Below are 13,148 nucleotides of genomic sequence, written 5' to 3'. Positions count from 1 at the left end.
TGAATGTCACTGAAAATGTTGTAGGTGTATTCACTGGGAGCGCAATATGTTCATAAAGTGTCCACAGGAATCCTGATAATGTGAAAAGTCTCTTATAGCATATCCTTTTAAGGTCGATATGAGCTTTGAATTGAAGAAAACTTTAAATTGATATTTGGCTTACCGTCTAGCGTCTGCTGTCTCCCTATTGCTTCAATGGAGCTTTAAATATTTGCCGGCTTATTCAGTCGCTCCATACAGCAAGCTGGTTTAAATTTTGCGGGAGTTCCAAAGATCGCGGGAGTTGCCACTCTGTTCCGCAATTTTCGTTTGGTGCAGCTTTCGACGATAAGAATAGTTAATCCTTTACTGTAGAAATTTTCTTCTGTATGGCCATACAGTATTATCGGAGGCTTTTCAATGCAGGTACATCACTTGTTTCACCTATAGAACATATTAAACTAAATCATCTTCATTCCCTTTTTAAAGGCCTGAGGAATTCCAGGCAGTGTCTCCTTCAGATACATTTTTACAGTGAAATGTGGAGAAGTTCATAGCTCCGTCTAGAGCATCAGTCTCCTGTGATAGAAAAAGAAATACAACTTACTTGTAGTCCCCGTCTAAAGAGCTCAAGAATAACAGCCATAAACACATCTATAAATCATAAAAAGCATCCATGTAGAATTATTATTACAAAGTATGAAGCAGGAAGGAGACATACATTAAATGCTATGACCGTCTTTGCAGCAATTTTATTTTTACAAGTGAAGCAACTTTGCAAATAGTTTGATTTGAAAATATCATATTATTTTGTGTCTTCAGGTCCTATGCAGACCTATGCATCTCCATGGTAACAGGCAGCAAACAACACTACTTATTCTTAATATGCATCTGTTATGCTGCGCTGTGCTCCAACAAACTGCCAATTTGGGATGGAGGGTGTCTGGGTGAACTGGTACTACTTTTGGCAGCATTTTTATTTTAGCACCCTATGCTATCAAGACATTCCTGTATTTAAACTGGCTCTCTGGAACACTGCCCTCATTCCCCATAGTAACCAATCAGAGCTCAGTTTTTATTCCTCAAGCTACTCTGAAAAAATGAAATCTGAGCTCTGATTGGTTTGTACGGGCAACAAGGGCAGGACTCCTGGTAGATTCTCTTTACCTTTTGTGTTGCAATTGATAGACATGCAGGGTTTATTGAAACTGAAAAAAAGCACATAAAAGCAATAATGTTACATGTACAAGAATATAGTTCATTAAAACGTGGAATTGTTTTAAAAAGGAAGATGAATGCAAACAAAAGACAAATTCACACAAAATTAAAAGTTTCAATTTGGAATAATTTTTTGTCTAGACATTGCTATTACCTATGTGTTTGATTTATTTTCTGAACATCCACCTTATATGCCCAGTGGTCTCCTCTTGTACACAGGCTGTGCAATGATTCTTGACATTGTACAGGCTAAGGACAATCAGAGCATTATAAGGAGCGTCTTCCCACCAGCACTGCACATATTAGGTAGACGTTCTGAGACAGAATAAGAAGAACACCAGGGGGGTGCTGTGCTGCAATTAGTCATGTCTGATCGCTGACTCCATTACCATATACCAGCCACTGCATCTGCAATTTTTTCCTGATATTAGTGTGTATGTATAAACACAGGCAGGAATCCGCCTCCATTAAGGGATATTTTTTGGATGCTTGTTCAGAACAGGGCATTGTTTCCTCTGATACTACTGTGTGTATAAAGATGGGCAAGCACCTGCCCCCATTAAGGCATACATTTTCGATCACTTGTTTAGAACAAGACATTGCCTCTTCCTATACCACCATGTGTGTATATACACAGGCAAATATCTGCCCACAATAAGGGGCAATTTCTGGAACGTTTTTCAATTTTAAAAAGCATAACAAATCTGACAGTGCCATGTGTTTTTAAACAGGCTGCTTGTTAAAGTGTTGCAATTGCTATGCTAGAATATCTGTAACCTGACAGCTCAGGGGACGTGTCCTTTCTGCTGCAGCTCTCTCCCTGTAACTGCCACAGCAGTATCACCAATAACTTTCTGATGACAGCCCTGCACCTTCCTACTGGGCCATGTGCTCAACTGAGCTACAATGGCTGCACCAGCCTTTATGTCCAAGCTCCCTCCTGATTTCAGAGAGGGTCTGGCATCCTTATGCAGAGGACAGTGTACAATGAGTGAGTAGTGCAGCGCCATCTAGTAACCAGATCTCAGCACTAAAACTCATTTACACTTGCTCTCTCAGGCTGCTGACACTTCAGCTTAAAGGGGTTGTTCCAGAACTTGAAAGGGGAGGGGGTGGGGGGAGTTTTACAGAAAAACAAAACAAAAAAAAAGCATTGAACCTCACTGCATTATAGAAGTCAGATGATGAAGTTCTGAGTGCATGAGGGTAATTGTGATGTGTGATCTGCGCCTTGTTTTAGCATCCCAGCACAAGACTCACGGGAGCATCTATACTCTATAGCATCAGGTCTCTGCCTCTCCTCCCAGCTTGAACATCACTCATCGAAGGCAGCTTGAAGCCCTGCTGGACAAAAACCTGCCCTAACACACAGCATCATTGCTGACATCACATTTACAGGGCAGTGTCCAGGAGAATGTCCAGAACACTGCCCTCAGGTGCAAGATCATTGATGATGTTGTGTCGACGGGGCAGATCCCTCACAAGCATTATTGGGACAGGGAACCAGCAGAGCGGAAAATGTCATGTGACTGCGATGGAGTGTTTATATTTCCCCGATTTTACCAACTCAAATGTTGGTAAGTATGATTGTTACACAGTCAAAAATGCATTTTATGAGCATGGATCAGGATGTAGGAACTTGTGTCCTTAATAAGGACATTGTGGCTGTAATAGTATTTTTAAATTTCAGAAAATTAAAGATATTGGGGGACATTTATTAAGCCTGGCCATTGATACGCTGCCCTGTGCGCTGCCGGTGGATGCGCCAAAGTTATGTTGAGGAGCAACCTTTACAAAACTTTGGCACTTGCTGCCGCCAATCGTGGGACATGCTTTAATCTATGCCAGCTCAATTGCTGGCGTAGATCAAGATAATTTTCCACACCAAAAACGTGTGTGGAAAATGATGAATGATAGGGGCCTGCCAGCCTGCCCTCTGCCAATGCCACGCCCTCTTTTTTCGCCACTTTGCAAAAGTGGCATGAGTGGGAAAAAGTAACAGGTTTTCCCGCAAAACACATTTGCAACAAAATCTGCGACATAAATACGCCAAAAAGTGGTGTAAGACTAATTTCACACTGGCATTTTGGTTTCCGTTTCTGAGATCCGTTCAGGGCTCTCACAAGCGGTCCAAAACGGATCAGTTTTGCCCTTAATGCATTCTGAATGGATAAGGATCCGCTCAGAATGCATCAGTTTGCCTCCGTTCTGTCTCCATTCCGTTTTGCTGCTTGCAACGTTTTGGTGTCCGTCTGACGAAACTGAGCCAAACGGATCCGTCCTGGCACACAATGTAAGTCAATGGGGACGGATTCGTTTTCACTGACACAATCTGGCACAATAGAAAAAACGGATCCGTCCCCCATTGACTTTCAAGAGTGTTAAACATAATACAAACGGATCCGTTCTGAATGGATGCATGCGGTTGTATTATCTGGCATGCGGCTGTATTATCGGAGCGGATGCGTTTGTGCAGATCAATAACGTATACGCACCAAACGCGAGTGTGAAAGTAGCCTAAAAAATATAATAAAGGACACCCATTGTATTTGTTGATGGACAATAATATTACAGCTATAGTAAAGATATCCACATACCTATTTTGTAGTGATCTTTTACAGAAATATCCAGAATTTGATTTTTCTCTTCAGTTTCTTTCAATGGACACAAAGGTCTAAAATATAAAACAGAGAAATTAGCTGATATGCTTTTTAACTACCGGTACATCGTATTGGATATCGATAATGTAGAGGTGGCAGATGTGCCTAGGCCCTGATGCCTCAAGAGGCCCAAAGGCCTGTTTGCTGAATAAGATGATAACAGTATTGTAATCTATCACATGGTAGGTGGGCGCCCACTTACAGATTTAGCATTGTGGCTCAGTTCATGTTACAGCTATTCTTTAGGTCTTCCAGACATTATTTTAAAACAAATTAACGTGGATAGCTCACCACCCTTCTCTGTATGGCAAAGGTGCTCTAGTCTGAAACTGATCACCCAATCAGTCAGAATGTGGATTGAAAATAGATAAGTATACGACTGTCACATCAACAGCATTTAATCTCAAAAAAATCAAACAGCAAGATTTAAACAGCAAGAATTCAATGCTAATCACACTGTAAAATATAAATCACACTATTAAAACATCACAATTTCCGGAATGGTCTCTATGATATAATCACATATAAAATACCCCATAAAAAATATATAAAATATTCAATCCACTGGTAGTGAAATCCTATATGTGGGATAAGATCTTCTATATATAACACTGCCTAATAAATGAAGATCCTTTCAACTGGATATGGTGCCCACGTTCCGCTTTTCTGACCTATATGGTCAGCAAATTCCGTATTAGCGTTTGGACAATGTTCCTTTAAATTTATTAAAAGTAATGTGTGTCCACATTACAATGTCCACACTAGATTGCGGTCTGGTCCTTGTGGAGCAGAGCGCCTCTTTCAAAATTATGGTGGTAATAACAGCAGTGTCACCTGGTGGTCGGTGCTGTGGGGGGATGTTGCTTACCGGTATGTGTTAGTGCCCGGCAGTCCCATTATCCAGCTCTCCACTCACCACCGCACGGCTGAAGCTGCTTCCCGGTGTCCTCGCTCTCTGGTATGTGTCACGTGATCTCCCCAGAGATATCGCAGGATTTGGTATCTTTGTTCCGGTATTCAGGTGAGATTAAACTCACAGCAAGAAGAAAAATGGAGCGCTTCAAGTTTTAAAGATTGTTTAAATAGTCCCAATCATGTCCGGATTCTTTATCAAAGCAGGGATATAACGCCAGACGTGTTTCCCTGCTAAAACGTCACGTCCTTTTATATCGCCACAGGTCCTCTTCAAAATCTGGACTGGAATATGTATTTTGTTCATTGCGGTATTAATGCGTTTTTCATGCGTTTTTTGGCAACACATGCGTTTTTTCTGTATTTTCATCATATTGACAGGTAATAAAGGAAAAGTTGCTACCAGGTTGCTTTCCATTAAAGATGTAAAAAATGTATAAAAAAGTGTAGAAAAGTGTATAAAAAATCCCAATAAAAAAGAATAGCATAAAAAAGGGAATATATACTGCAGTCTTATCTAAGGTCCATATTAATAGAGAAAAACAAATTCATGGAACTATAATATCAGCATAGTCATTCCATCATAATAACGTATTCCCCTTTAAATTTCTATGTTTTCAAAGTGGTCCAATGTATTGCAAGTAGAAACGGGGAAGTGGGCCTGTCACCAAGGGGGGGGTCACAATACAGAATAACGGCCAGACATGTGATCCCCCATTGGATGAAAGGCACACCGCCCTAACTCATAAGAAGCCAAAAATCTCTAGCTCCGCATTCAAGCCTGCTGGCATCATGCTTCCAAAGTCGTAAATCTGTTTAGATTCCACTCTTGACATCCGCTCAATGTGGTTCCCACCTCTCCAATGTTTATCAATCCTCTCCAGGGTCACAAAAGTCAGCCCTGTGGGATCTTGTCCGTGGGTCTCTTTGAAGTGCCTTGAGAGTGAGTGTTTTAAATATCCTTTCTTGATGTTAGAAATATGTTCAGATATTCTCACTCTCAAGGCTCTTTTCGTTCGCCCAATGTATTGCCTAGAGTTTGGACATTGGACGAGGTAGACCACACTGATTGAGTTACACGTAAGAAAGTGGTCTATCTCCCACATAAAAGAATTTTGGGTAGAGAGTACCTTCTTAGTGTTTCTTGGAGCTTTAGTTGTTTTACAACAGATGCACTGGCCACATCTATAGAAACCCTTTAGGTTAATCCACCCACTAAGGCCTGATGTTTTATTTCGTTTTGTCTTAATGGAAGGGGCCACTTTTATGGCTAAATTAGGCACTTTCATGTACGTTATTTGTGGTCTTGGCGGCATTACTCTACCTATAATTTTATCCTGTAGTAGGTGATGCCAATGGCGTTTGACTATCTCTTCCACTTTTCTACGTTGTGTTGTATAAGGAAGAATTATCCTAAATTGAGAGTCTACCTCATTCTTCTGAGCTGTCTTTACTGTCAATAACGACCTCCTCGGTAACCTTCTTACTCTTTCTAATGATCCCTCTAATATTTTACTTGGATATTGTTTTGCCAGGAATTTGTCTCTCAAGCTCATGGCTTCCACTTCGAATTGTGCCTCTTCGGTACAGTTCCGTTTTAACCTACCGAACTGTCCGAAGGGCACATTCAATAGACAATTTGGCAGATGACAACTTGAATGTAGAATAAATGCATTCCTAGCAGAAGGTTTCTAATAGGTCTTGCATACATATTTGTTACCTATTTTTGTAATTGATAAGTCCAAGAATTCAGTTTCTGTAGTGTTAGTACTCTGAATAAAGACCAAATTTAAGTCATTTTTTTTTAGTTCGGATATAAACGTATTCAAAGTTTTGTAATCTCCCTTCCAAATTAAAATGACGTCGTCTATATAACATCGCCAGAGCACCAGGTCGCCCCCTCTATATGGATCAATAGCCACCTGTTCCCATTGTGCTAGAAACAGGTTTGCATAGCTGGGGGAAAACCTGGTGCCCATGGCAGTTCCTCTAATCTGCAGATAAAAACTTCCCTCAAAATAAAAATAATTATGCTGTAAAATGTGTTTCATCCCCTCTAAAATGAACTCTGCTTGTTGTATCTTCATTTCTCTATTCCTTTCAAGTTGTGCTTTTACGGCTCTTATGCCTAATTCATGATCTATCACCGTGTAGAGGGACTGGACGTCAAGAGTAGTCATTATCCAGTCCTCTCCCACGGTCAGTCCTTCCAATATTTCAATAATTTGGGTAGTATCTCTAAGGTAAGATGTAGTGGTTTTCCCCATAGGTTGTAACCACATATCCACATACCTCGAAAGATTAGATGTTAAGGAGCCAATGCCTGACACTATGGGGCGGCCTGGAGGACTCTCCATGTCCTTATGAACCTTTGGAAGGCAGTAAAAGACCGGGAGTCTCCCGGGCGTCCCCATAATGAAATTGGATTCCTGTTTTGACAGGATGCCCGTCTGGACTCCTCTCTGACAGTATTCTCCTAACTTGTCGCCAAATTTTTCAGTGGGATCTGCTTCAAGTTTTTCGTATGTGGTACTGTCAGAGAGTTGTCTGGAGCACTCCTGTATGTATTTGGCAGTCTCTAGGATTACAATCGCCCCACCTTTATCGGCAGGGCGAATCGTAATACTGTCATTTTTCTGTAACTCCTTAATTGCTGATATTTCCCTATCAGACAGGTTTTTTCTGTAGAATTTTTTCTCTTTTATTTTCCTAACATCTAAATTTTTCTGAAAGCTACCAATTTCTGGGCCTATTTCATTTCTTGGGAATTTCTTTGATTTGTTCCTCAAATTAGTATGTTTAAAACCATCCTCTATATGTAGAGTTGTGGAGTTCGGATTTTTTATGAAGTATTTTTTTAGGCAGATGTTCCTAATGAATTTCTGAATCCCAATGTAAGTACTAAATTTGTTCAGCTGTGCACTAGGTGCAAATTTCAATCCTTTATTCAGCAGGGAGCTCTGTGATGGTGTTAACACTGTGCTACTTAAATTAATGATGTTATCCTGTTCTATATTTAATGTGCCTATCTGTGATTCCTTCTTTTTCCTTCCCCTTTGTGTCTTATTATTCCTATTTGGTGGTTGTGATATAATTGGTTCTGGGCTTCCCTCTGATTGTATAATGGTGAAGTTCTCTGATAGTCTCTCTGTCTCAGAGAACGTGTCTGGTAAGGTGAATAGTGTAGTTCTTCCTGTCTGTTGTGGTGATTGTGATGTCTCAGGTTGTACTGGTGTTTCTGTGGGTTTGTGCTCTCCTGTTGTGTTCTGGTGATCGTGAGTGTCTGGGTTTTAATTTTGGTGAATGGTGTGAGGAGTCCCGTCTAAAAAAGACTGCTGTGCCAGTGTCTCAAACCTATTTCTAGTTGGTATCGTGGATCTCGTTTGTTCTGTAGGGATGTGGATAGGTCTATCTCTATTTTCTGTATCTTTGTCGTTTTTATTTTGTGGTTTAGGAACAAAACTGTGTTTTTTGCTTTTTTTTTAGCAATTATTTCAGATTCAGTCTTGTCCAAACTTTTGCATATTCTATCCTGCCATAAATTAAAAATACTATATTTGGGTAATTGGTCTATTTTCACTTTCACCGATTAATATTTTCCGTAATAGCCCCCAAAATTTGGACTCTCCTTTTAATAATCAGCTCTACTAATGTTCGTGACTGTATATGAAGAAGGTTTTCCCATTCAAGGTTGAAATCCTCTCCATATAGGTCCTGTGCTGGAGTCTTCAGTAATTGTAGACCTTTTGGGATTCTGTCCTGTTCTAAATATTAGCGTAGGGATTTGATCTCCCAGTTTTGCCTTAGTTGTTTTACAACTAATAAAGAATACGGACATGATTGGGACTATTTAAACAATCTTTAAAACTTGGAGCGCTCCATTTTTCTTCTTGCTGTGAGTATAATCTCACCTGAATACTGGAACAAAGATACCAAATCCTGCGATATCTCTGGGGAGATCACGTGACACATACCAGAGAGCGAGGACGCCGGGAAGCAGCTTCAGCCGTGCGGTGGTGAGTGGAGAGCTGGATAACGGGACTGCTGGGCACTAACACGGTAAGCGACATCCTTCCAGACATTATGCCCAGGTTTTTTGCATTCCTAAATATACCCTAATTGTTAATACTAAAACATAACTGTTAGGACATGTTGACATGACATGTGTTGGATGCTTTGTGGCAAATTTTATCAAAAATAGGGAAAAGACCTGCACCATAAAAGTGTTCTCCTAAATGGAAACCATTATAGTTTCTGTCAGCTATGTGCCAAATCTGGCACTTCCATTATTTTTGTTGTTCTCCATCTATTATGGAGCAGAACAATGGAAATAAAGAATGCTTATGTCACAGAGCCCTTATTAACATACTAAAAGTGGAGGAAAACAGTTCATCCCACCTAAAGGATTACACATAGGAGGGCCTTTGTATAATCTATAGTGAGTCACATTGAGTCACCCTATAACAGAGTGACTAGCTCAATAAGGGAGACCCTGATCACTGACCTTCCTCTATGTGCCCCTTAAAATCTCCATCAGGTGTCATTATCTATCAGGTGTCTGATTTTGGGGAGGTGCAGTGAAAGGTCACTGAAAATAAAGATATCCTATCTCAGTCCATGAGATGGGTCTTCAACAGTAAATACTGAATGATGTTACTAAATTGGGAATATTGTTACAAAATTATACTTATTCTCCACTGGTATGTATGTGGATACTAGCACATACCAGCCGTGCTAGTTAACATAACACAGACCTAGAAAGACTATAATACAATACCGCTTGTATCTCTATGCATTTCCCCTATTAATCTCTAGGTTCATCAGGAGGAAAATAGTCATAATATAAGTCACAATTAGAGTTAATTGAGCTTCGGATCCTAGATCTGAATTCAATGAGTTTAAAACATCACAGGTCTCCGTACAACATTAATATGTATGTTCTCCGGTGAGGAGAAGGGAGTTATTCCCGAAGTCTTGCGGGACTTTGGTGAATAACTTCGGCCATCAATTTTTAAAATTTAAAACCATTTTAAAACATGGATCCGAAGTCGGCTTCAGTACCGGCTGGTACCTCAGTACCTAAGCCGACTTCGGATCCACATTTTAAAATGGTTTTAAAGTTGAAAAATTTAATCCCAAAGTTATTCACCGAAGTCCTGCGAGACTTCGGGAATAACGAATTTCCCTCGCTGGAGCCCGTGCATTTTAATAGTGTATGGAGACCCGTCTCCGGCAGCATTAAAGCGAAGTTTTGAACGAATGGACTTTGGATCTAGGATCCAAAGCTCGATTTGCTCACACTAGTCACCATGACACACAACTCTCAGCCACAGTATGAACTACTTCAGCGATTTTTTAGTAAAATGCACTCACGATGCAGAAAGACTACATCACCATTAGCAGAGACGAGCGAATTCCATTTCTATCGATTTGGCCATCAGATTCAATTGAGTCCAAAAAAATTGCCCCAATTGCCCTGAAAAATCATGTATAGCACTCTGGGGTCTCCTAGCACTGTATCCAACCTCTTTCAAGGTCTACCAGTGCACAAGTAACATCAACATCATCCTGCTGTGACTGAGGTAGTGAGTAAGCCATCCAGTCCACAATGTCACCCGTTTCCTCCACAATAATATGTTGTTGAATACAAGAGGTAAAGAACAACTGCTGCCAACATTCTCACTGGTAGATGACATGGCCCAGGTGTTTCCTCTTCCATTACTATGTTCCACTGCCCTTCTGGCAATGAAAAAGTCACATAGTTTATCCACTAAAAGTACACCGTGTTGACAGTACAATATAAATGTGACACCGAACAATACACCATACACAATAGTCTAGTTTTTTAAAATTAACTTTGAAATCTTTTTTGTCATGGTCAAATGTACGGAGTCTGGCACCCTATAACTGTGACATAGAACAATACACCAGGAACATTAGTCTGTGATCAACTGAATTTTATTTTAAGGTAGTAGTCAATTACAGACCGGTATGTCAGGTGACTCAGTATCAGTACCAGGATTCATATTGTAAAAGATTTGTTGTGATTGTGAATTATGTGATGAAGACTGGGCTGATTCACAGCAATAAAAAATTAAGTTGTATAGCTTTAAATGCTGCAACATCATACTTGGAACTTGGAAGACTTTCTGAGGTAACCTAACTGTGATAGAGAATTATGCGATAAAGATTGGGCTGATTCAAATATAAAATAAAGTGAGTAATATAGTGTTAAATTCTGTACACTAGCCCAAGCAGTCCCTGAGGTAGCCTGAATAAGTTACAAAATTACACACTGACCCGCAAACAGCGTGTCTACAATATGCGGGCACCGGCCGTGTGCTCACAGCATCACGGATGTGGAGCTATTCACCTGAATGGGTCCACAATCTGGAAGGTGAGGTACGGAACAGAGGCACGGACCCCACGGAAGCACAGGTTTCTCTCCGTGCCTCCGCACTGCAAAAAAGTAGAACATGTTCTATTTTTTTGGTGTGTGGATGGATCTGCATCCATATGCGGCAGCCGCACGGATGATACCCGTGCATTGGGGACCGCAAATAAGCAAAATGGCAAACGTCATGTGTGACAAATCTCTAAAACTTAAGACTTGATGAAAACTGGAGTTTTTGTCTAATTAGTAAAGAATTCGATTTTTACAACATCAATTTGCTCATCTTTAAACTTTAGTTGAAACACACAGCTTTCCTGTTCCTAGATATGGGGTTCCTTTCACCATACTTGCTGTTGCTGGGTATATGCAGGAGACGTGTCCACTCTGAGATACAATACAAGCAGTATTGTATTATAATCCTTCTAGGACCCAGTTATGCTAATCAGCGAGAATGGAACGTACTATCTCATGAACCAAGGGTTGGGTCATCCTTATTTTCAGCGACCTTTGTATATTGACCTGTGACTGTTCCCCCTCCATTTCCCACAATCAGAGACACTTGACTGATAAACCTAGGGATTGTTAGGGGCACACCGGGTCATGGTGATTAGGGTGACTCTGGGTGTTTTGCCAGGTTCAGTACAAATGCAGTGGTGAGCAGTGTAATTACAAGTATGACGTCCCCATTCACTTCTATGGGATGGTTCTGTCTGTTCAAATGCATAGGAAGGAACCGTCCCGTAGAAGTGAATGGGGACGTCATACTTGTAATTACACTGCTCACCACTGCATTTGCTGCAGCGAGCAGGTAAACAGAGCAGAGAAGGCAGCAATCGTACAAGAGCTGCCTTCTTTTCAAACAAGGGTGCCAGGAGTCGGACCTTTGCCGATCTGATATCGATGACCTATCGTGAGGATAGGTCATCAATAGTAAAAAGCGGACAACCCCTATCCTGAGAATAACTAGCACTTAAAAGGTGGACAACCTCTTTACTTAGCATCTCTCTGCTCTGGGTTATAGAAGGGGGGTCCGAAGCAGTTGACAGCTCTGTGACCCCCTTTAAGTTTGATACAAAACTGATGGTTGTATGGCTGTGGATGTCTGTTGTTGTTGTTTTTTTTTACTGCAGAAGACAAACATTCCTGTTCACACAATGCAACTTCCTATTTCTTCAATTTAACAAAAAAATTGCAACATATCCTTTTCTGGTATCTTTATTACAAATATCCTTTTTCCAGCTTTGCCTAGTGGGTTAATAAAGTCTTTGAGTTGTGTGATTTTCTCAGTTTAGGAACATTTTTGTTACTTTTTTGCCATGTAGAGGTTTTATCGTATAAAGTATAAATAAAATTAAATGTGAAAAAGAATATATTGTGTATTGATGGACTTACTGTGGAGCATCAGGCCTTTTTGGAGACCGATTTTCCTTCCAGTACCAACTGCAGAAAAAAACTGAATTTCCTTAGATTCTGGATACACAAAGTAATATGTCACAAAAAGCCAAATTTATTTAGTAACAAGATTCTGTACAGCTGCTCAGGCAATTCAGAAGAATGCTCAAAGCCATATAAAAATTCTACACCCTAAAAAAGTAAATTTATAGGTACACATTCCTGTGTCATATGGACAAGAACATACTTGGCAACCACACAACAGTATGGAAATAGAAAAAAATATTAACAAACAAAGTTTTACACTCATTTTTTCAGACATTAGACTGCCAGATGTCTTATTATTTGTCTTTTCTTCATATACAGTCTTTTTAAATTATTAGGACTAAGAGGATTAGGCTCCAGTAATGGCGGGTGTCCCATGAAAAATATTCTACAGTTTTCAAACCAGCTCCCGGATCTAAATAATTGCATGTAATTAAATATTTAGTATAGCTAATGAGTTACTCAATAAAAGTTATCTGTACAGCGCCACCTGCTGTTTGTTTTTTTAAAATTTTTTGTCCGGCTCACTGAGAAGGCTGCACATGCAC

At 40.2% G+C, this 13,148-nt stretch overlaps 1 protein-coding gene across 6 annotated transcripts in view; it reads right to left on the bottom strand.

Moving 5' to 3' along the window:
* Nucleotides 1-422: 422 nt before the first annotated feature.
* LOC120988984 (Fc receptor-like protein 5) overlaps nt 423-13,148 on the bottom strand; it is a 157,282-nt gene continuing 144,556 nt past the window's right edge. For 4 of the 6 annotated variants that reach the window (XM_040416817.1, XM_040416819.1, XM_040416814.1 and 1 more), the window contains 4 exons: nt 12,556-12,603; nt 3,795-3,871; nt 1,147-1,187; nt 428-558 (listed from right to left, as the gene is read on the bottom strand). In XM_040416817.1, the coding sequence (XP_040272751.1) occupies nt 463-558; nt 1,147-1,187; nt 3,795-3,871; nt 12,556-12,603 (262 nt within the window). In that variant the 3' untranslated portion in view covers nt 428-462. Of the gene's footprint in view, nt 559-1,146; nt 1,188-3,794; nt 3,872-12,555; nt 12,626-13,148 lie in introns of all 6 variants that reach the window. The other 2 variants (XR_005776211.1, XM_040416815.1) reach the window with 2 other exon arrangements.

The sequence above is a fragment of the Bufo bufo genome, chromosome 2 (assembly GCF_905171765.1).
Source record: "Bufo bufo chromosome 2, aBufBuf1.1, whole genome shotgun sequence".
Classification (NCBI taxonomy): domain Eukaryota; kingdom Metazoa; phylum Chordata; class Amphibia; order Anura; family Bufonidae; genus Bufo; species Bufo bufo.
The sequence above is the reverse complement of the archived record's forward strand: the minus strand, read 5'-3'. Positions and strand labels throughout refer to the sequence as shown.